Source organism: Anneissia japonica, unplaced genomic scaffold (assembly GCF_011630105.1).
Source record: "Anneissia japonica isolate Jap-2015-1 unplaced genomic scaffold, ASM1163010v1 scaffold287835_len3118868_cov185, whole genome shotgun sequence".
In the NCBI taxonomy this organism is placed as follows: Eukaryota; Metazoa; Echinodermata; class Crinoidea; order Comatulida; family Comatulidae; genus Anneissia; species Anneissia japonica.
Window position 1 is genome coordinate 2,304,863 of NW_022737223.1, and position 21,768 is coordinate 2,326,630.

Genomic DNA, 21,768 nt, shown 5'->3' on the forward strand with positions numbered 1-21,768 from the left:
CCCTGACCTCGAGGTTGGGAAACCAAACAGTTCCCACTGCTCCAAACCATATCTTACAATCCCATACCAGACTATCAGGTACCTATTTATACTCTTGGGTGGAGAGAGGCAAACGTAAGTAAATTGCCTTGCCCAAGGAAACAAGCAATGCAACAACAACCAGTCTCAAACTCCCAATCTCACGATCAGAAATCCAACACCTTACACGTTGCACCACACGCGCCTATATGTAAGGAATAACTTACAAATCCACTTCATCACAGGTCTCAAGACTCCATACCCTCAGTGTGCAATCTTCCGAGGCAGATATGATGTTGGGACCGTATGGATACACAGCCAGTGCAGTGACCACAGTGCCATGACCAACAAACACTAGCTGAAGATGCCAATTTTCATCCCACACTTTAATGGACCCATCTAGAGCTGCTGTTATCAAGTACTTTAAAGGGTTGAAAAACAACAGGCTGAGGAAAGAAAAAACAACTGAAACATAAGTGGAGTTGAATACTTGGTGGTTGGTTAAGATGCTTGCTTCCAATTCCAGTGTCCTGGGTTCAATTCCTGTCACGATAACAGGATTTTTTCTGACAACCAAAACAACTCCACTTTCTAAGCCTCATAATGAGATTTAGTAGGTAAAGCATCTTGTGTGTATGTTCATTTCTTCACTATAGTATACTAAACTCTGTTATAGATATCTATTAAAAGCTGTTGGTCGTTAGCCAACGTAATTGACCTTTCCTCTAAGGCCAGCTTCTTGGATATTGTTGCTATGGTCCAAAAAGATGACAACATGCGTATTTGTTAGACAGTCACACGCACACATATTCTTGGCTCTATTCTGATTGGTCAGATTGGAAAGGTCTATTCCATAGCGAACAGAATATGATGAGACACGCACAAAATGACGATTCGCTTAGAATGCTGACAAACAGCAAACAGCATTGCATCATCAATCACTAACTGAGAGAGGCAAACTCACCCATACAATCTTGCCCCCTACAAACTCATCCCTTGACAAAGTCACCTTCTACAAGTTTGTTGGGGGCGACATTGTAGAGGCGAGTTTGTTAAGGGTCGAGTTGTAGCGGGAAGGTTTGTCAAGGTGGCGAATTTGTAGGAGGCAAGATTGTAATCGTGAGTTTAATAGGGTTCGTGTTTACTGATTCCCAATTCAATGTCCGAAAGCTGTCAATACAGTGTGTTCCTGACTTAAAAAAAAAAAAAAAAAAACCCCAACAGTAGTAAAACTAAATGCACATTAACAATTCTAAATACAAGTATGTACTTAACAGCAGGATTTGTACCTTGATATAGCGCGAGCGTGAAGATCTTTCTTGTACGATTGCAATGCCCCCTCAAAGAGGTTAAATACCGCTACTCCTGTGTTACAGACAGCAAAGCAACGTTGAGCACGACTGGCTGTGTCTTCCAGCGCAAGTAACGTAAACCTATCCTGTGCTGTCAGGTCCTGCTTGGCTATCTTACGATAAATAAGGTGTTTGGCACCATAGCGGAAATTCCAGCACTGTAAGGGTAACAAATTATACACAGTGTTAATATATAATTGCCATACTTAATTCTGAAAGATTTCATCAAATTACTGTTACATATTTGACATAAATGATGACGCATTTAAAATCTCCGTAAACTATCAAATCTTATATGAAAATATCTGCGAGTTGCATATATACTGTATGAGTATGAAATGATATCAACATGCCCATATATAGTAAAAGAGGTTGGTGCATCAGTTGTGGCTTGGACTCTCAACCTTGAGGTCGGGGTTCAAAACTCTCGCTGTGCAAGTCGCTTGTGTCCTCGGGCAAGGCACTTTATCTACAGTTGTCTCTCTCCACCAAGGAGTACAAGTGGGTACCTGGTAGGTTGAAACACAGCCTGCGCTGAATACAGCTGTAACATTATGGAATTCTCCCATGGGGCTTGAGTGTGTGTTCCATGTGTGCTTGATCCAATGTCCGGGGGTACTAATGTAAGTGCATAGAGGTCCCTACAATATGCGCTATATACGTCGACAATTATTATATTGTACTACAGCATATCCAGATATATGTACTACATATAACAACATGCAAAAAGGTGCATAACAATATACTGTACAATAAAACTAAATGATTGCCCGCACTATCAAATTTTATTTGACAAAAACTAGTGTCATGCCTAAATATGGTCATGATGACATCACATCATGACCATATATAGACACAACATGGCTATATATGGACATACAACAGTTTTTTTGTAAAAGATAATTTGATAATCTGGACTGAGGTTAATTAGTCTTCCAAGTGTTTTCTGATGATAGTATTTAAATAGATAATAGATTGGACTTGAAATAAAGTGAGTCAAACAGCAGCAATGCTATAAAAATGACAATATTAATTAGTCAATTTTGAAGAAAACATTATGATTGAAGGAAGGCTGTATAGCGTACCATGACATGACCTTCCCCCGCTGTGATGAATTCCGTCTGCCACTGGTTGTACAGACCACAAAAAATCTTAAATGGCGACTTGGCTTCTGAAATCAGCTCGAAATCACTAGCGAAATTCTGTGTAGAAACAGAACACAAGATGTAATAAATGTAAGGTTAACAGCACATTACAACACCTCCTTAGGTTCCCCCTATTATTATGGGGATATTTTTGGTTGCAAATCAAGAGAAAATGTATTTGTTAAACACAAAGGATACATGTATTAAAGGAGTCCTATTTAATCTTGACCCTTATAATAAGGGTGTCTCATTGATATCCAGACTACACCACTATTGCTACACCACTTAGAAAGTATAATACATACTCCAAGTACTGAAATGCATGCCATCGTGTTGGGATTCAATATTTCAACATTGTGTCATCATCAGGAAATCCTAATAATGGCATAACTAATCATTCCTGATGATGACATAATTAATGTTGAAATATTTTGTTATTTTGTAGGTACATTTTAAGTCTCTGGCACCTTAAATTGAACTGCCGAAAAATGATGGGAATTATGTACTTGGATGTTGAATCTATGCAGTCTAGTTATATTCCAGGGGTGTAGGCTGGTTCTGACCTAAGAAGGGGATGCAAAACAGCCTTGGGGTGGGGTGCAAAAAATGCAGAACTAAATCCGTATTCCAATGAAAACTTTTCATTAACCCACTCAGTGCCTCATAATATTCTTACCATGTGCTTTATATAGATCAAGAATTATTTTAATTACAGTACAGTATTATTGAACTACCAGTTTATGAATATTTAACATGTGAAAACAATTTGTTGATGAAATGTTAAATAATTGTCATAACGCTAATCATGCAGATTTTGCTAGTTGAAGCCAATATGAACTTTACCCTAACATAGAGACCTCCTGTTTCCCACCCTACATAACGATTCACTTCTTTTGCGTAGATTATATGGTTCACAGGCTCCTCTGGAACAATGCAGTCTTTGCCGCGGCCATCAGCATAGAAAAGGTTAATCCCATTACAATCAATCGTTAGGTACTCCTGCAAGAAAGAATGAACTGCATTGTCAGAGCAGGAAAACAAACATCATATACAGCTGCTGAACTTACCTAAGTCAAATCCAAAATGGCTTTGAAAACCTGTTTGACGGATGGTTAATTAATGGAAAACACAACAGTGACAGCAGCTTAGCTCAGTCGGCTAAACTGGTGGTAGCCACTGTGTGTGCGCTAACCGTAGAGATCTCTAGGTCCCCGGTCCAATCACTGCTCTCCTTGTGTTTCAGCTAGAGGGCTGAAATACAAGTTACAATAGCACACCGTCTTTCGGATGAGATGTTTAAGCCATTGGTCCCATGTGCAATATGGCCCATGTGCACATTAAAGAACGCAGTACACTCTTCAGAAAAGAGAAGGGGATTGTCTTCCGGTTGTACTGCCCAATTCACTACCGGAGGAAACCCAATGTAAACAATTAAGTCTTCGGACTAAGTGGATCATCCTTTGTGTGATTCACACTGAAATAATCCTATCCTAACAATTTTGGTTTGTAAATCTTGTTGTAAGATTGACTTAGAAATTATTCGAGTTAGGCAAAAGTCGACTTAGGCTAGTTTAACTGTATTACCAAAATACACAATGCACTCAATAAAATACATAAATTTATGTTTAAAATTTACACAGAGCACGACAGTGAAAAATACTGTACAGTCTATCGCAACGCAATCCATTTACACAGTATAAGACAACAGCAATTGCGTACGACGAAAATTTTATTAATTTAATTCTGCAGTATACATTCTCAGTGGAAGGTTATCGGGAACCACTGTGAGATCAGAATATTTTTTGTTGCACAGGTTTTTGGAAATAGAAAATGATTTTATTTCACACTTTCCTGTCACGTTTCATTTGGATCACCATACGATGTGATTAGCGGTACGGTACCATACGCTTTCTTGGTAATGATAAAGAAGTTTGGGTTGGCAACATCCTGAGACACTCACACTGAGATTACGTACAGTACCATATTCTTAGCCACTGCCTAAAATACATTATATGATTGCATTTTTTAGCAGTGTTACCTGTGTCTCAGAGTTGAAGAAGACATGCTGCAATTTGTTTGTATGATTGATCTTTCTTAGATGATGAACCCCGTGAATAACTTCAACTTCTTTTGCATCAGATTTTGTCACTTCCCGAACAGTGTTTCGAATGGACTCTCGTAGTTTCCTCCAAAAAAATTGTGCCTTTGTTTCAGAATCCAGTTGGCCTGGCCGCTTTTCTCGCTCCTTTAGAATCTTAGCAACTACATTACTTCGGGCATTTGCTTTAAAGTCTTCCATTTTCACTACTCAGCACCAGTTCTTCTTCTTTCTATACTATTCTCCCAGAATCTGAAAAAATCATTCATTCATCATTAATATTATTATTAATGGGCAATTCCATGTCAAATCAATCTCTCGGACTTTGTTCAAATTTTAGTATGTTGTTGGGACCCATGAGTAACGATCAGAAATGAAAAATTTGTTATCAAGGCCTCTTAATTACAGTAGTGAGATATGTGGTAACGAAGTTAGAGTTGATTAGTGATACCTTTCACATTTAACTGACTATATCTCGGTAAGTATAGCACCTATTGAGCTGATTTTGGTGTCATTTTAAAGCTACTGAGTGGCACTATAACTTTCTAAATATTAAATACTAACTCCTCAAATCAACCATAAAAAAGTTGTTATAGAATTAAAAAGTTTAAAGTTAAATAAAAAAAGTATATATATATATTTTTTTTTTTCAAAATCATATTTGAGGTACATCATGATGTAAAAAGAATTTAACATTCGTGCATGTTTTAAATTTATCATCAATAGTATTCCATAATTTGTGTCCGTAGACCGTAATAAAAAAATTGACTTTTACTGAGTCTAACATAAGGACCATAGGGTATAAGCTTTTATTCTTTAAATTGTAGCCATGAAAACTTGAAGAAATTTGAAAAATTGCAAGGGTGGAAGTTGGGAGTTGACCTTTAACATATTGAAACATAAAAGAAGAAACTTGTAGTATTGTACTCATGCAAATCAAAAATTTGCAAAATATTTTTTATAGGCCTAGTTTTTTAAACAGAGGTTTAGACGGAGATGCAAAAGAAGCTGAATTAATTATTCTGACAATACGTTTTTGAAGTTTAAGTATTCTGTCCAGGTTTGAGGGGTAATCACTGTTTCAATAATGTGAAAAAAGTAAGGCCTAGCCTAGAGAGGGAATTATTAGAGAATGGTGGCCAAGCAAGGTCGTCAGTGCCAGTAGGCCTGATTCGGGGCTCCTGACTGAGCTGCTCTAGGCCTAGGCTATGCTGAATTGCAGCCTGGTAATAAATAATGATGATAGGCTAGGCCTATTATTATACTTATTATAGCTTAGCCTGGCCCTAGGCTAGCTAGGACCTCTAGCTAGGCCCCTAGCTAGGGTTTAACCCTAGCTAGCTAGGCCGAGCAGCCTAGGCTAGGCCTAACCATAAATACATTAATGACCGACCAACTAGGCCTACACAACCATTCACCAAATAGCATGGCCGGATGGCCTTCTAAAAATAATGTAATCACCAATAGGCTGCGCTTACTCTACTCTATAAATCATTATAAAACATTTTTATTTTGAACATCCAGCAGCCATTTTGCTTTGTGTAGTCATGGAAGCAAACAACTGAGGGCGCTATTTATTTGTGTAGCTTTTTTTCATTGGCCGTATTTTGACTAGTCGTTCTTCGTTAAACCACGCCCACCTGCGAAATTTCACTGTTCCCTGGTCCTACTTAAAGTCAGGCTCCGGAGGAAAACAATTTTTTGATATGTTGTAGCCAGAAAAAAGTAGTTTGATCAAAAACTCAGCAACGGTGAATGAGATACAGATTTTTGAATATTTAAAAACTGGGAAAAAATGTGTAAAAATGGGTGGTTACGCCCCATTTTATTGTTAATTATTTATAACAATCTTCTAAAATTTGCCCTTTTTTTTTTTTTTTTTTTTTTTAGTATGTGTGTTATTTTACTACTGTATTCATTTAGTTTTTTGTATGGTATTTAAAATCATAGGTTTTGCTTATTTGCAGTGGTCCAATTAGACTTGCCACAAGTTAACGAATTAAGAGTTGACATGTCACCTTTTGAAGAGGAATCTAACTACGCCCATGACAAAAATTTTAGACTTACTTAAGTAGAACAATTACACACTGGTAATTGGTACTTACAGTGGCAATGCGGGTAGGTCTATTAAATGAGTTAATAAAGATATAACAGAAAATGTTTATTTTTTAAATTTTATTCATTAAAGTATGTGTGTTATTTTACTACTGTATTCATTTAGTTTTTTGTATGGTATTTAAAATCATAGGTTTTGCTTATTTGCAGTGGTCCAATTAGACTTGCCACAAGTTAACGAATTAAGAGTTGACATGTCACCTTTTGAAGAGGAATCTAACTACGCCCATGACAAAAATTTTAGACTTACTTAAGTAGAACAATTACACACTGGTAATTGGTACTTACAGTGGCAATGCGGGTAGGTCTATTAAATGAGTTAATAAAGATATAACAGAAAATGTTTATTTTTTAAATTTTATTCATTAAAGTATGTGTGTTATTTTACTACTGTATTCATTTAGTTTTTTGTATGGTATTTAAAATCATAGGTTTTGCTTATTTGCAGTGGTCCAATTAGACTTGCCACAAGTTAACGAATTAAGAGTTGACATGTCACCTTTTGAAGAGGAATCTAACTACGCCCATGACAAAAATTTTAGACTTACTTAAGTAGAACAATTACACACTGGTAATTGGTACTTACAGTGGCAATGCGGGTAGGTCTATTAAATGAGTTAATAAAGATATAACAGAAAATGTTTATTTTTTAAATTTTATTCATTAAAGTATGTGTGTTATTTTACTACTGAATTCATTTAGTTTTTTGTATGGTATTTAAAATCATAGGTTTTGCTTATTTGCAGTGGTCCAATTAGACTTGCCACAAGTTAACGAATTAAGAGTTGACATGTCACCTTTTGAAGAGGAATCTAACTACGCCCATGACAAAAATTTTAGACTTACTTAAGTAGAACAATTACACACTGGTAATTGGTACTTACAGTGGCAATGCGGGTAGGTCTATTAAATGAGTTAATAAAGATATAACAGAAAATGTTTATTTTTTAAATTTTATTCATTAAAGTATGTGTGTTATTTTACTACTGAATTCATTTAGTTTTTTGTATGGTATTTAAAATCACAGGTTTTGCTTATTTGCAGTGGTCCAATTAGACTTGCCACAAGTCTCTAATTTATGGATTTTTCGTAGTACATTAGCGCATTTCGGAAAGCGCCACCAGCGTCAGTTTATGTTGAGAAACTTTCTTGATGAGAATTAGAAGAAAAATTATACTATGGAACGCCATGCAAATAAGTAATATGAAACGCCATTTGTGCCAAAATCGATTTATTCTTAAGCATTTCAACTGATTAAGACAAAGATTAGGGACTGGAACCCAGTCTATGGTCCAATATCTACTAAATGAATGTTCTTTTGGCATAAAAATATAAATAAAGCAAAATGAACTGTAATAAGAGACATACTGTACTTATAAATGACAGTACCGTATATTATCAGCGTATATATTAAGCCATTTTTTTCTTCCGATATGTCCATGGTGATTCTCTTGGTGTGCATCGCAATTTTCAACATGACGAAGATAATGATGCAGTCTTGGACAAGATGTGCGCTGGGATTTACAAAGGAGCGTGGTGGTACACCGCCTGTCATTCGTCAAACTTGTACGGGTTGTACTTGACAGATGTCACTGACCAGTACGCTACTGGAGCCGTGTGGAACGCCTGGAAAAATTATCACTATTCATTGAAAACAACTGAGATGAAAATTCGTAGATAACTTCAGATTTATTTGTTCAATAAAAAAATTTTTCAAATATCTACTCCATCAAATTTATTTACGATCATATGCAACCTATCTTGATGAATATCAACATTCAGCAAGGACCATATCATTTATGTTTTAGTACATTTTGATGGTAAATTATTAGGTTTTAAAATGCCTATTCCAGAAAGCCTATTCTAAACCATTAAGATTATGAAGTCATTCAGGTGTAACGAACGGTAATCAACGTCTAGAGGGCGACACCTGGTGTTGTGACGACACGACTGTGGTACTCTATAGGCCGAACATTATTGTTCTTCACTGATAAATAAAGCAGTCACTCTATAGAGTGCCACACACCTCCCAGCCCTGTGCCTCATCAAACAATATGCGACCTTGACCTTGTCCTTTGACCTTTTCTTCCCTAAATTAAATCATCTCTTTAGTATATGTATATATCGAGAAACAATAGCCAGCCATGATGGACTGACCCATGCATGTACAGTACATTTATAAATATAAAAGCTAATATCGCAGTGTGATTCCCACAACATTAAAAATGTATAAGTATTGATAGTAGATATACTGCATATATATGTATGTGTGCGTATGTAGTTATTCTTCCTTTAATTTCTAATGCACGCTTGTATTTCATGCAATATCTTCTAACCATAAAACGACTTTAATTTTGATTTTATCTTCCTTTTCTAAGATGCAACTGTGTATAATGCAATTTCCCTCAATTACATCAACTTCTCTATTCATGTTTGTACAATCAATAATAAATGTTCTAGTATGGTATTTAAGGTGCTTCCAAGCAGCCATGCATTTTTCTACACTGTCGCTTGCTGTTTCTGTTTAAAACTGGACTACTGGTCATGTGACTCCAGTCGCCAATTGTGTTTATTAGTGAGAGTTCATCTCAACAGGCATTCTATAAGCAGCACATGTCCGATAAGAATAACTTTCACACGTACTGTGTATCTTTCTTCTTAAAGGACGCCCTCTAGATCATGGTAGTACTTTTCAAGATAGGATTTTGTTTCAAGTAAACCCCCTGTCAGTCGGACCTCTTGCCATTCTATGTTCTTTGCTTCATTCACCTTCCAGGAAGAATCCCATCTTTAAAATGTTACCTACATAAAAAATGTAAAACATCACTGAAAATATTTTAAAATTTCTTCAAGCAGTTTCTGTGTACCTTTATTAAATTTTTTTGTTTTCTTTTGTGTTATGCCAAAATATATTTTCATTTTTCATGGCAATTATTTAAATTGTATATTTCCTGAAAAAAAACAAACAAAAAAAACCATTTAATTTGATTCGATAGTCACCTTGTAAATAATTTGTAATTGTTTCATCCTTAAATTGAGCCAGCAAGCTCTTAATAGCATCCTCATCTTCATATCTAATTTTATCCAGGTGTATGTTTCTTAAAGCTAATCTGTTTAAAATAGCAGTAAAGGAAATCGTAATACTTTAATAAGCATGAAGTATATTTATGAATAAGTCAAAGGTGTAGAGTAGCTTAGGGTTAAAATGTTGGCCATCCATTCCCAGGGTCCTGGGTTCACATCCATTCCCCTAATGTAACCTTGTTGGGACCTATACCAGTTTCACATGTGACAAATTGTCACACTCTCGTGAGTAAGCATTAATTCTCCAGTAACTAAGCCATCTCTCACAAAAGTGCGATATTTTCATGTTTTGTCTCCTTTACTCAATTGCTCCATGAAATCAGCTAGCTATGGATATAACCATGTTGCAGCCCAAAAAAAAAACAGACGTGTTGAAGAAGTCATATTCAATTCAGCATAATGAGGCAGTAAAAACGGTCTGAACTTTACCCTCAACCCTCAGTTTAAACCTAAATTTTTTGAGATTCAAACTGCTTAACCTGCCACAAAATCAAATTATCTGCCAAAAAAACAGTCCACATATAGTCATTATGTGCATATATTGTACAATGTGCAAAAATTGCTGTGTTGCCCTTATAAGGAAAAAATTGAGATCGTCGGTCGGTTGGAATTTTAAAAAAAATTTTTATTTAGTATTTTCAGTAATACTTGAAATAGGATAGGCCTCAAACTACAATCCCTATAAGTATTTTGAAGACCCTAGGAAGGCCTCATAGGCACCACAACAGAACGATGGCAAGCTTGCCAAGCCAAAAATATTAAAATTAATGATGGAATAAATACTAACCAAGTATATATTGAAATAATAAAATAATTCAGTGTAAAGAAAGATTTATTTGGCTTCGAAATGTAAAATAATTTGTGTATCCCATCCACACAATCACCCACAATCACCCTCTGTCCATGCTATCAAATTTGACAAAACCTGTTGTGTAAGACTGTGCCTATATATGGTCATGATGTGATGTCATCATGACCATATTTAGACATATTTTTGTCATTAAAATCTCATAGTCTAGGCAGAGGTTAATCGTACAGAATCTGTTGTCACTGTGTAAAAGGATACTGTTGGGCAAAAATTTTTGCCAGATCTGCTAGCCACTCAAGCATATCTGAAATTGCCGGGCAAGTCGGCGATCTGCGAAGCACTCTGTCTAGGCCTAGGATAGTCTGATGTCTGTTGTACACTTCCATGCTGTTGTTGTACTGCCTACTTACCTTCTTTTGTGCTTCTTGCAGACTGTGCCTAGTAGCAATACAATAGTAAAAGTAAATACATCTAGAATTTAATGGTATTTTTATGGTCACCAAACAAGATTGATATATTTTTTTATTTATTTAGTTTTTTACCTAAAACAATACAGTAAGTATAAAATATACAGTTATAAACAAATTAGAATAAAAGTATAAAATGATTTGCACATTTCTAGGTGGAGCTTGGTTTTTATAAAATCGCTACTGACAGCTTTCAGCAACACTGAATGCTAAAATGCTACAGTAAGCTATTGGTCTGGTCACGTACTGCTCCCAACCGTCGTCAGCCAATGTGATTCTATGGAAAACCCAACACCATGACATGTTGTTTTTAATGACAATCTGTTCAGACCAGGAGCTTAGCCAGAAAAATGAAATAGGCCATCTAAAATGGAAGCTAGTAGGCTTGGCCTGAGCTGATGGACGGGCCACACCCCCTCCCAAACATAAGAAAAAAAATAGAAAATTATGCTTTTTAGAGGGCATTTAAAAATGTTTAAATGTTGGAATTTTGTCCTCAAAGAAATAGTGTTGAATTAGCTTTCACAAAGATATTTCAGTTATACACATAGACTGCGCATGGCTACAGAATTTCTAGGCTATGCAGATGCATCGTCATCTCTCACCTTAGTCTAGTGTAAATTCTACTCTAGGTCCTCGAATCGAGAGATAGGGCTAGACCAACTGTAGTTTATTGACTAATAAAATTTAACTTGTGAGGTTAACAACAAATCTTCTTTATGGTATTTCATGAATTAATTATAACAAGAGAGTTACGAACACCAACAATATTATGTCGGGGAACCGAATCTCAAGTATTGTATTTGCAGGGCCATGTGCATGCGTTGTGGGCGACTCGGAACCGTCCATTTTCTAGCAGAGTATAAATGTCTTTAACACGACGCATTTTGTAAGTGAACTTTTCACCTGGTAGAGAATGGTTTAAGCCTTATATTTTTGGAAATCCCCACCGAATACTGGTATGAAAACAGCGTACATTCAATCAATAAATTTTGTTTTTATCAAATATGATTTAGCTTTAGTTTAATGTAACATTCAATAGATTTGAAGAATATAAAGAATTTTCTAAAAGTAGACCAGGCTCAATTAGGCTAGGCCGAGCTGATTAGTACGAGCCGTCCAAGCCGTCACAGTTAAAGTGGCTGTCCTGAAAAATTGTTGGCCGTCCAAAAGACGGCCGGACAGCTTGCTGGCTAGGCCTATGGTTCAGAGTGTCACTAGCAATCAGTAAACAACGCCATGTCATCTACCACTAACAGTGAGCAGAGTTGGATTCGCCGACAACAGTCCCAAGACGCAGTGAGTGCCCAGCTTTAGGGCAAATAGAAAAATTTATTAGATTATCACTCCCGTCCGCGTCAAAAATTCGGGAAATATTGATGTGGGAATAAAAAAAAAAAATTTTTTTCCCACATCAATTATTTCAACAGCATAAAAATAACAATGCAATTTTGTGACTTCAAATACATTTTCTTTAAAAAACTATAAAATTAAACCAGTTTTTATACAATATATTTACTATTACAGACCAAATATAAACAGTCCCATCCTCTTCAATAAAAACAAAAGCAAAATAATCTATTGTTCCGATTATAAAAAAAAAAAACGGCCTCCCTCATTAATTTAAAAAGATTGATAATCTAATAATTTTTTCTTTGTGCCCTTATGTTCAAATTTTATCAGACGTGGATTTCCTTTTAATTTTTTTTTTGTCATTATTTTTTCAACGGTTTTACCATTTTTCTCAATTACAGCAAAACATAACAAAATTACTCTATTTTCTTACATGTTTTCTCTGAGTTGCATCATCACCAGTTCCATGGAATGCAGTAATGAAGAATTGAGCTTGCCTGGTAAGTCTGGGAACCGTTGAACCACAGGGTTACTGCCTGCTTGGCACGCTTTCTGACAGCATGAATGTTGCTCAGCTAAGTTAAGCAGCGATTGAATTAAGGGATTACATTTATCATTGGTTTCTTTCCATTGCGCTCCCTGTATCTTGACAATCTTAAAAGATTTTTTTAATTGTTTCAAAACTAGTTCTTCAGCTTCATTTGTCAGCTGTCTTCCTGCTTCATTGGTCATCACCAAATTTGGTAATCACCTATTCTTCCTTAAATGCTTTCTGCAAATATACAAAACAATGCAAACAACAATTTTATGATTTAAAGACCAGAAGATATTACGTGGTATGACGGTCGACTGATGAATTGATCTCCAGTCTCTTTGAGTGTTTGAAGACATGACGCCCTCTATGATTGTAGACTGGGAACATTTTCATCAAAAATATGATTGGTCATAACTGTCTCATCGTGTTACGTTCTGTATAAAACTAATAAAAATTGACCATTAAGTTTCATTGGTAGTGTTCTCCCAATTGAAATATTTCTACTGGTAAATATGTCCATAAAAATTCAGCAATGCATGCAGTGTGAGGGTTTACCCTTTTTGAGTGGGGTTTAATGACTTGAAGAAACAACAACACATATATTCATAGCCTAGACATAGACTGGAATGATGTTAATTCATTGAAAGAGGGCCAGCCTAGACCATACATGAGTGCAGAAACTGATTTATCATGATAATGATTTTAATTTGTTCTTTAGACAATGAGGGAAAATAAATTCTGTCTAAAACTAGCTTGATTAATGGTTAATTATATGTTTTGTATTGTTATAATTATATATGTTTGTATTCGGCGGCCTCTTTGGCGTTCCATACATTTGGCGTGGCGGCAGAAAATGATCGAACACCCTTCCCACGGACGGTATAGGCTAGGGCCTACAGAAATACAGTACATTATTTCTACGAAAGTTTTTCGCTCACTTGAAAATATAAATGTGATATATACACTTTACCTATTGTGGGAATACTACTACCATTGGTGTCTGGAGGGAGGTCCGTCCCGTCGCCTAACACACAACCCATCTATCTAGGCTAGAGCCTAGGCTAGGCAATAGGGTAGGCCTATCCATAAAAAATAGATGGGTAGTACTCCTAGATAGGCCTAGGACTGGAAAGGCCGAGGGGCCCAGGTAGATATAGGCCTATATCTACACTATGTTGCCACCAACTGGCGTATTCTAGAGTAAATATGTTGGTATTTGAATAAATTCACAATATAAATAAACATAGGCTAAGACTTTAGTTAGTTTAATATAATGTTTACGGAAAATTACCATGTGTTCTTCTGGAGTCAAAATCAGCTCAATCATAATAAAATAATACCGCCCTCAATGGAGTGCGATATCCATCAAAGATCCCTACTGTCTATTGTTCCGAAATTATTCCGACCAAACTAATAGGAGGCCTCTACTACAACTGTTTACACTTTTAACAGTATTCTTATCTTAGCCTAGCCTATATGTATAAAATACTGTTTCCTTAAATTTCAGATAAAATAAATACTATGGCTCGAAGTATGAAGTGACAAAATTTTTCTTTTCTATTTACGCTAGTTATACCGTAGTCGTAGGCCCCTATTATACTTTGTTTAGCTAAACATTCATAGAATGAATAGGCCTGCATATCAATAAAATAAAGTGATCTGATTACTGCACTGCCATAATTATACTGTACTGTTTTTAATTTTATAAAATCGTATGCATAGTTTGCTTAGGTTGGAATAATGATGGTCACTAAGTTAGCGGAGTAACATCACCACTGTTGAGGAATCATAGTTTGATTTAAGGGTGGGAGATGCATTGTATTTTGTAATGAAGGTGTTGTTCCATATGTTTGGAAGATTATATCTCCATTCAACTCTGTTGTCCCTGGCGTAGGCCTACAGTAGATTGCTTCCTTGACCCCTCTCTCAAACCACTGGTTCCACAGTTGGATTTTAGCCTTATCAAATTGGCTGTGACCCCGGAAACTCAGTGTTAATATGTTTTGAAACTTCGACGAAGAAAGAGCTCTACTTCGTCGGAAGTTTAAAAACATATTAACACTTTACCTACTTCAAAACTTCACAATCATCTCAAACGAGTCCATACGCATCTCAGCCCCAACTGTGGTGGGGCTGGCCAGTAAAAATTGGGGAAATGTACCTCATTACCGGATATGACACTCTTACATAGTAAAATTCATCATCGTCCATCTGAATCGCTGTGATGTACCAGTACCGCAAATAAAACTTTCTTTGGTGTATTTACTTCACTCTACTTCACGTGCCGAAAACCAATCTTTTTGCACGCTTTTCTCATATTCCTACTTCTCAAATTATAATAAAGGCACGCGCACTTGAGTCGCTTATAGGTAATTCAGATGTTTGTGGGCAGATACCGGCATCTTGCTATAAAATAAGATGTACTCTGGCTGTAGAGCGCTTTTTCGTTAAAACCCTAGCTAGGTCATCTATGCAGTTTATTTCAACAATTTTCAGGCATATCATCTTGACTCACGAAAAGTGAGAGAGGTGTACCCCTTCCTCCATGATCTGCTTCCACGAGTGAGTGAGAGTCCACATTACGCCTACCTCAGCCCTAACGTGGTTGGGGCTGAGGTGCGAAAATTTTGAGAATATGGACCTCAGTAACCCCCTCCCTCCCCAGATAGCGCCAATATACTATAGTATAAAGTTAAAACTTATGATGTCATATTTATTAGGATAATTAAGCTTACAAAAACATTATTGAGGAATATTTAATGTTTTTTTGCTTTCTGTTTTGCACATCAAAAAAACATATGGGGGCCTTCACATTACAAAATACAGTAGAACCCCCCCCCCCCACCCACCCTCGNNCAGATTCAGGGAACACCTCACACTTTTCCATGAAATCGGAGGGTATATGTATCTTTTAACACTACGGCCAACCACGCTTAAGTGGATGGGGACATTTTTTGAGTGTGCCAAACGGTCAAATCAATTCATTTTCAATGTATATTAAAGGGGACACCTTTTTATTTTTTTATTGTATCACTAATTGTTTTATTTTATTGTATCACTACAAGTACAAGTTATTCAAAATAACAATATGCTATTTAAAATTTTACTTGATTCTTAAATGGATATCGGTATATACGACCATATGTGAGTGCTCCTTTTAAATTAATCATGGGGTCTTTTGTTTTTCCTTCATATTTTCATATATAAGATTTGACACATTATTTTTCTTGTGTACTTTCATATAGGCCTATGATTCAAATCCATACCGTAACCATCACACCGATCCAATCATTACTCTATTAATTCTGTTGTATCTGTCATATACTGGAATCTGGCACAATATAGTACTGTACATCTTTTGTTGTTTTAATTAGATTTATTTTGATTTTATCACAGAGTATTATTACAATTTATTATATTATAACTCGTTCTTATATAAGATTAAAGAATCTCTGTCCTCATTTTATGACTAGGTCTACGTGGCAAAACACCCAGGGAACACCCTCTATTATAAGAGGACACTTTTTAGGTCCCAAGAGTGTCCTCTTTATTATAGGGGTTCTATTGTATAAACAAGCAGAATTAGCTATTTTAAAACAAGACCTTGAACTTTGCAATGAGACTGCAACTTGGAATACTTTCTTAGAATCTGATATTGATGATAAAATTCATTTTGTTCTTGGGGGGGGGGGGGAATAATCTCTTTAATGATGATGTTCAATCTGCATTTGACAGATATTGTAAAACATTTGCTAAAAAAGCTTGGGATAGAAGATCAAATTTAAAAATAGTTTAAATGCATTGTTGCTTTAGTAATACATATATTTCTTTTTATGTTTTAAATTTAATTTCTTTTATATACTTTTATAACGCTTTGTATATATGTATGTGTGTGTGGGTGTGTATGTGTGTGTATATGTATATATGTGTGTATATGTATGTGTATGTATATATGGGTGTACATATGTTTGTATGTATGTATGTATTTATATGTATATGTGTGTATATATATGTATATGTGTACTGTATGTATACCGTCTCTTATACACATCTGGGAGGGTGAGGGATGTTTATGATTTATTTTAGATCTAAGTTGTATTTTCTTTCGTTAAGTTCTTTCATTTGTTTAGCTTTAAGTTGTTGTTTTACTCTTTGTTCATAAGTTCTTTCATTTGTTTAGCTTTAAGTTGCTGTTTTACTCTTTGTTCATTAGTTTAAGTTTGACTGCGCCACTTTCTTGTGTGCTGCCACTGATGTAAAAGTGTAATGTCAATAAATATTATTATAATGTAATAACACACAAATATAACAACAAAGGGCGGGAAAATTGGTCAGATAGGAAGAATTAGACTCGACAGAAAAGAAAGAAAAACGAGGGAGCCAACTCAGACAGCGGACAGTCTTAAGCCGTCGTAAGAAATATTAAACATGTTTAATATTCTACGACGCGACTGCCCCCCCCCCCCGACGCAAACCCCCCCGACGCAAACCATCTCGTCTGCGTTGAACTCACACAGACCAGACGGGAAAACAAATCACTTCGAGCTGCGCCGTACGACGCTGTCTAAGTTGGCCTATAAGAAAGTTCTTTTCAGAACCATCACGTGGTGTACCGCAAGCAACAAATATATTATTAGTTCGCCAAGCAAACCTTCAAGAAATAACACATAAATCTGAGTAAGTTAGGCCTAATCGGTGTTTTCGAATATTGATGGAGACAATTCATTCTTTCAATAATTAATCATATTAAATTGAAGTCTCACTTTTACAAGTTCATCTGTCCTGGCAGTATGCGTGCGAATCGGTGCGCTGCTTGTAGCGTCATTGAAATATTCAAGCACATATTCAAAATGATTAATTTAATAATAAATTTATGTGTTTTTAATAACATAGATTTTTCTCAATAGCAATTGGAAATGTTAATTTGTTTCTCAGTCATTTGTATGGAGATCATAAATCAGATGAATTATTCAAAACAATAGGTAAATAAAATAACAGAACAATTAACATGTATATTACTAACAGCAGTTGGTAGAAACCAATTTCTTTTTGATTCTCAAATATTTGAACACTTATAACAACAGTAAAACTTGCATAGACAATACATACCGGTATTCTATTTTGTATTTCATTAATGTAGGAACTTCTATAGTGTAACAAGATTCATTGATGGAGACAGTTCATTCTTTCAATAATTAATCATATTAAATTAAGTCTCACTTTTACAAGTTCATCTGTCCTGGCAGTATGCGTGCGAATCGGTGCGCTGATTGTAGCGTCATTGAAATATTCAAGCACATATTCAAAATGATTAATTTAATAATAAATTTATGTGTTTTTAATAACATAGATTTTTGTCAATAGCAATTGGAAATGTTAATTTGTTTCTCAGTCATTTGTATGGAGATCATAAATAAGATGAATTATTCAAAACAATAGGTAAATAAAATAACAGAACAATTAACATGTATATTACTAACAGCAGTTGGTAGAAACCAATTTCTTTTTGATTCGCAAATATTTGAACATATTCTATTTTGTATTTCATTTGTAATGTAGGAACTTCAAAATCAGATTTCATATTATTGAATATACTATAGAAGCGGTTGGCGCATCGGGGGTTGGAAACTCTCGCTGTGCAAGTCGTTTGTGTAAATGGGTAAGGCACACCTATTTTTGTCTCTCTCCACCCAGGAGTACAAGTGGGTACCTGGTAGGTTCAAACACAACCATGCGCTGATTACAGCTGCAACTTTATGGAATTCCCTCAAGGGGCCTGAGTGTGTGTTCCATAATATAGTGCTTGATCCAATGATCGGGGGGAAATAATGCTAAGTGCAGGAGTACAAGTGGTTTCCTGGTAGGTTCAAACACAACCATGCGCTGATTACAGCTGCAACTTTATGGAATTCCCTCAAGGGGCCTGAGTGTGTGTTCCATAATATAGTGCTTGATCCAATGATCGGGGGGAAATAATGCTAAGTGCAGGAGTACAAGTGGTTTCCTGGTAGGTTCAAACACAACCATGCGCTGATTAGAGGTCATTCCATATACGCTATATAAGTCGACAATTATTATTATTATTATTATTATTATTATTATTATTATTATTATTATTATTATTGTTATTGTTATTTTTGTGTGTGTGTGTGTATCTGCAAGATAATAGTATATTGCTATATGTATTTATATCAAAGTTCAAACCTATGATGTGATATTGAGATAAAAACATATAGAAACATTACCGTATTAATGAATACTGAATGTATTCTGTTCCTATCTTGCACATCAAACTGCTTTGTAATATAGGCCTATGGGGCCTTCACATTGAAATAAAACCTACTACCGTATATAATATTAGTTTATAAAGACATAGCTTAGAGGCCTTCCTAATTAAAATATAAATATTCAGACAGAAAAAACAGTGTGGAACGGATGGAGTAAGAAGGGGATTACACAAAACAGATTTATGGTTAAAGGAAAACGATAGATGATAGTGAACATTATTCGAAAAATATTCAGAGGGCACCCTGAGAGTGCATACCTCCGCCCACATTATAATTCTCCTCTGTATAATTTTCCCACGTAATTATCCCCATGAAAAAAAATGTATTCAGTGCAGTGCTGATGCCTAAATGGCTTGACCAGTAATAAGATGTTATGTTTAGTAGTACGGGAAATAATAAAAATAATTATTTAAATAAAAAAAAAACGATCAACTAGACATCATGGGATTCGAATCCGGGGCTAGTAGTGTGGAAAACACTCTTCTAACCACTACACAAAACTTTTTTCACACGAATCGCTGTAAAATGAATGCTACTTTGTTACACTTCTATGGCAAACCCCGTAAGCACACAAACACATGTCCACACGGCAGACGGTTTAAAAAACTAGTTTTTCGTCCATTGTTCTCTTGACCTTTGACCTCAACACTTATAAATATTGCCAATTTCAGAATTTTAGTCATTGAATATTGTGGCAGAGTTTGACAAGTTTCTGATGAAATCTGTGCACTGTAGGTTGTTATATAATTAAAGTAGTTTTTCGTCGATCGTGACCTTGGCCTTTGACTCTGAACCTTTCAAAATTTATTCATCTTTAGATTGTTGATCATAGAGCATTGTGACCAAGCTTGACGTATTTCTTATTTTTAAAAAATGTTGGCTGTATGGCCCTGGCATACAACCCCCGGCCCGCGGGCCAACTCCTGCCCGCCAATGATTTTGAATCCAGCCCGCGCGACATTGAAAAATAAATCATTTTTCAGGCCGATTTGGCTGAGGCAGTGGCGTATCTAACAGTATTAAAATGTGGGGGGGGCGACCAAAATGAGGGGGAGTGGAATACCCGGAGTGTAGTTTTTCATCGATTGTGACCTTGACCTGTGACCCAGACTCTTCTGGACTGCACATGACCGTATCCATGGTCAATCGAGGTAAATCGACATTTTAAATCTATGTTGTTGTTGTTGTTGTTGTAGTTTATGTTTGTTTATGACCTTGATACGGACATACGCAGTTCAAACGAAGAATCTGTCATGTTCATTCTTATAAGTATTTTTAAGTACTTAATAAAACCTAACTTTTTCATAGTTTATCTATCCTTTAGCAGAAATTGTTACTTTTAATAACATATTTTTTTCAAAAGTTGGCAAACCTAATCTGCCTGTTCCTAACAATGTACGTTATTCGAAGTAAAAGTTCAACCAATATAGGCCTATCAGTAGATAATAAATTATTAACATAGATATTATTCTAATAAACAATGTGTACATTATTCGAAGTACAAATAATAATAACCATAGATTTAATGAATTATTCAAATGTATATATTCAATCAATAAATAGTAGATGATAAAATATTAACATACTTATTGTTAACAGCTGTTAGTAGAAACCAATTTGTTTCTGGTTCGTTACTTAAATATTTATTATCACAAACAACTTTATAAAAAAAATCGGAAGCATAAAAAGAAGTTACTATCCAACTGTAATATTTTAGGTTCTTCAGTGCAAATACGATATCTTGACACTGATTTTGTTCGTTGGAGCAATATTGATCGTAACGCCAATGATGTTTCTGTCATTTATCTATTTGTTTATTATCACAGGATTATGCATAACTTTAATTTAGTGCAGGGGTGGCGGCAGCGTAAGAAGGCCGGAAGCCAGGTCAACCTGCCTCCCCTCTCCGTCGGGGAAGAAACACCATAATTCGCCGGGGAAAAATAAATATATATGTATTTTCTACACATTGTAGACTCTAAAATCGATTAAAAATAAGATTGTCATATTTTTCGCTGGAGCACTTTCGAGAGATTTTTAGCGACGCCCGACCACGCCCACTTATTTTCGTCGGGGAAATCGCCCCCGCCCCTCGGGCAAAGTGACGTTTATTCTGCTACTTTCTTTCTTTTTCTCTGGACTACTTTAGGTACACTTGGTGAGAGCATGTAAGTACAGTTGCATGTGAAGGGTGAGCTGGCTGAATTGAATTTGTGTATCAATACAGGCTTCCTAGCAGTATGGCCCTCAATTTGACCCTAAGTTCGCAGTTTCAGTTTCTCCCGGAAGCATTTCATATAACTGATATGGAACTATTTTTTTATGTTGTTTGAAATTGTTAATTGTCATATTACTTTCCTACCTCATTTGAATAAATGTTTTAATCAAATCATACACCGCATGGTCAAACTCCCACAAAACCTCATCCATCCGGACCTTTCTCGAGCATTGCTGAAATTTGCATAGCCCTACTTATAGGCCTATTGAGTTTCAATTCTCTGATACA

The 21,768-nt window shown here is 35.7% G+C and overlaps 2 protein-coding genes across 8 annotated transcripts in view; both read right to left on the bottom strand.

Annotated features, from left to right (window-relative positions):
* LOC117117121 (WD repeat-containing protein 97-like) overlaps positions 1-6,213 on the bottom strand; it is a 31,207-nt gene extending 24,994 nt beyond the window's left edge. For 4 of the 6 annotated variants that reach the window (XM_033261328.1, XM_033261326.1, XM_033261327.1 and 1 more), the window contains exons 1-6: positions 6,092-6,213; positions 4,554-4,865; positions 3,359-3,514; positions 2,456-2,572; positions 1,308-1,528; positions 246-464 (exon numbers count right to left, since the gene is read on the bottom strand). In XM_033261328.1, the coding sequence (XP_033117219.1) occupies positions 246-464; positions 1,308-1,528; positions 2,456-2,572; positions 3,359-3,514; positions 4,554-4,814 (974 nt within the window). In that variant the 5' untranslated portion in view covers positions 4,815-4,865; positions 6,092-6,213. Of the gene's footprint in view, positions 1-245; positions 465-1,307; positions 1,529-2,455; positions 2,573-3,358; positions 3,515-4,553; positions 4,866-6,006 lie in introns of all 6 variants that reach the window. The other 2 variants (XM_033261324.1, XM_033261325.1) reach the window with 2 other exon arrangements.
* A 1,729-nt stretch (positions 6,214-7,942) lies between these two features.
* On the bottom strand, positions 7,943-14,400 carry LOC117117236 (uncharacterized protein C1orf109-like). Of its 2 annotated transcripts, none has more exons than XM_033261482.1 (5): positions 14,267-14,400; positions 12,874-13,212; positions 10,879-11,058; positions 9,729-9,838; positions 7,943-9,530 (listed from the first exon to the last, which is right to left on the bottom strand). In XM_033261482.1, exons 2-5 carry the CDS (start codon positions 13,170-13,172, stop codon positions 9,490-9,492), a joined length of 630 nt encoding a protein of 209 aa, XP_033117373.1. In that variant the 5' UTR covers positions 13,173-13,212; positions 14,267-14,400; the 3' UTR covers positions 7,943-9,489. The 2 variants fall into 2 exon arrangements, with proteins under 2 accessions (XP_033117373.1, XP_033117374.1); XM_033261483.1 differs by lacking the exon at positions 14,267-14,400 and adding an exon at positions 13,946-13,970.
* Between the last annotated feature and the right edge of the window lie 7,368 nt (positions 14,401-21,768).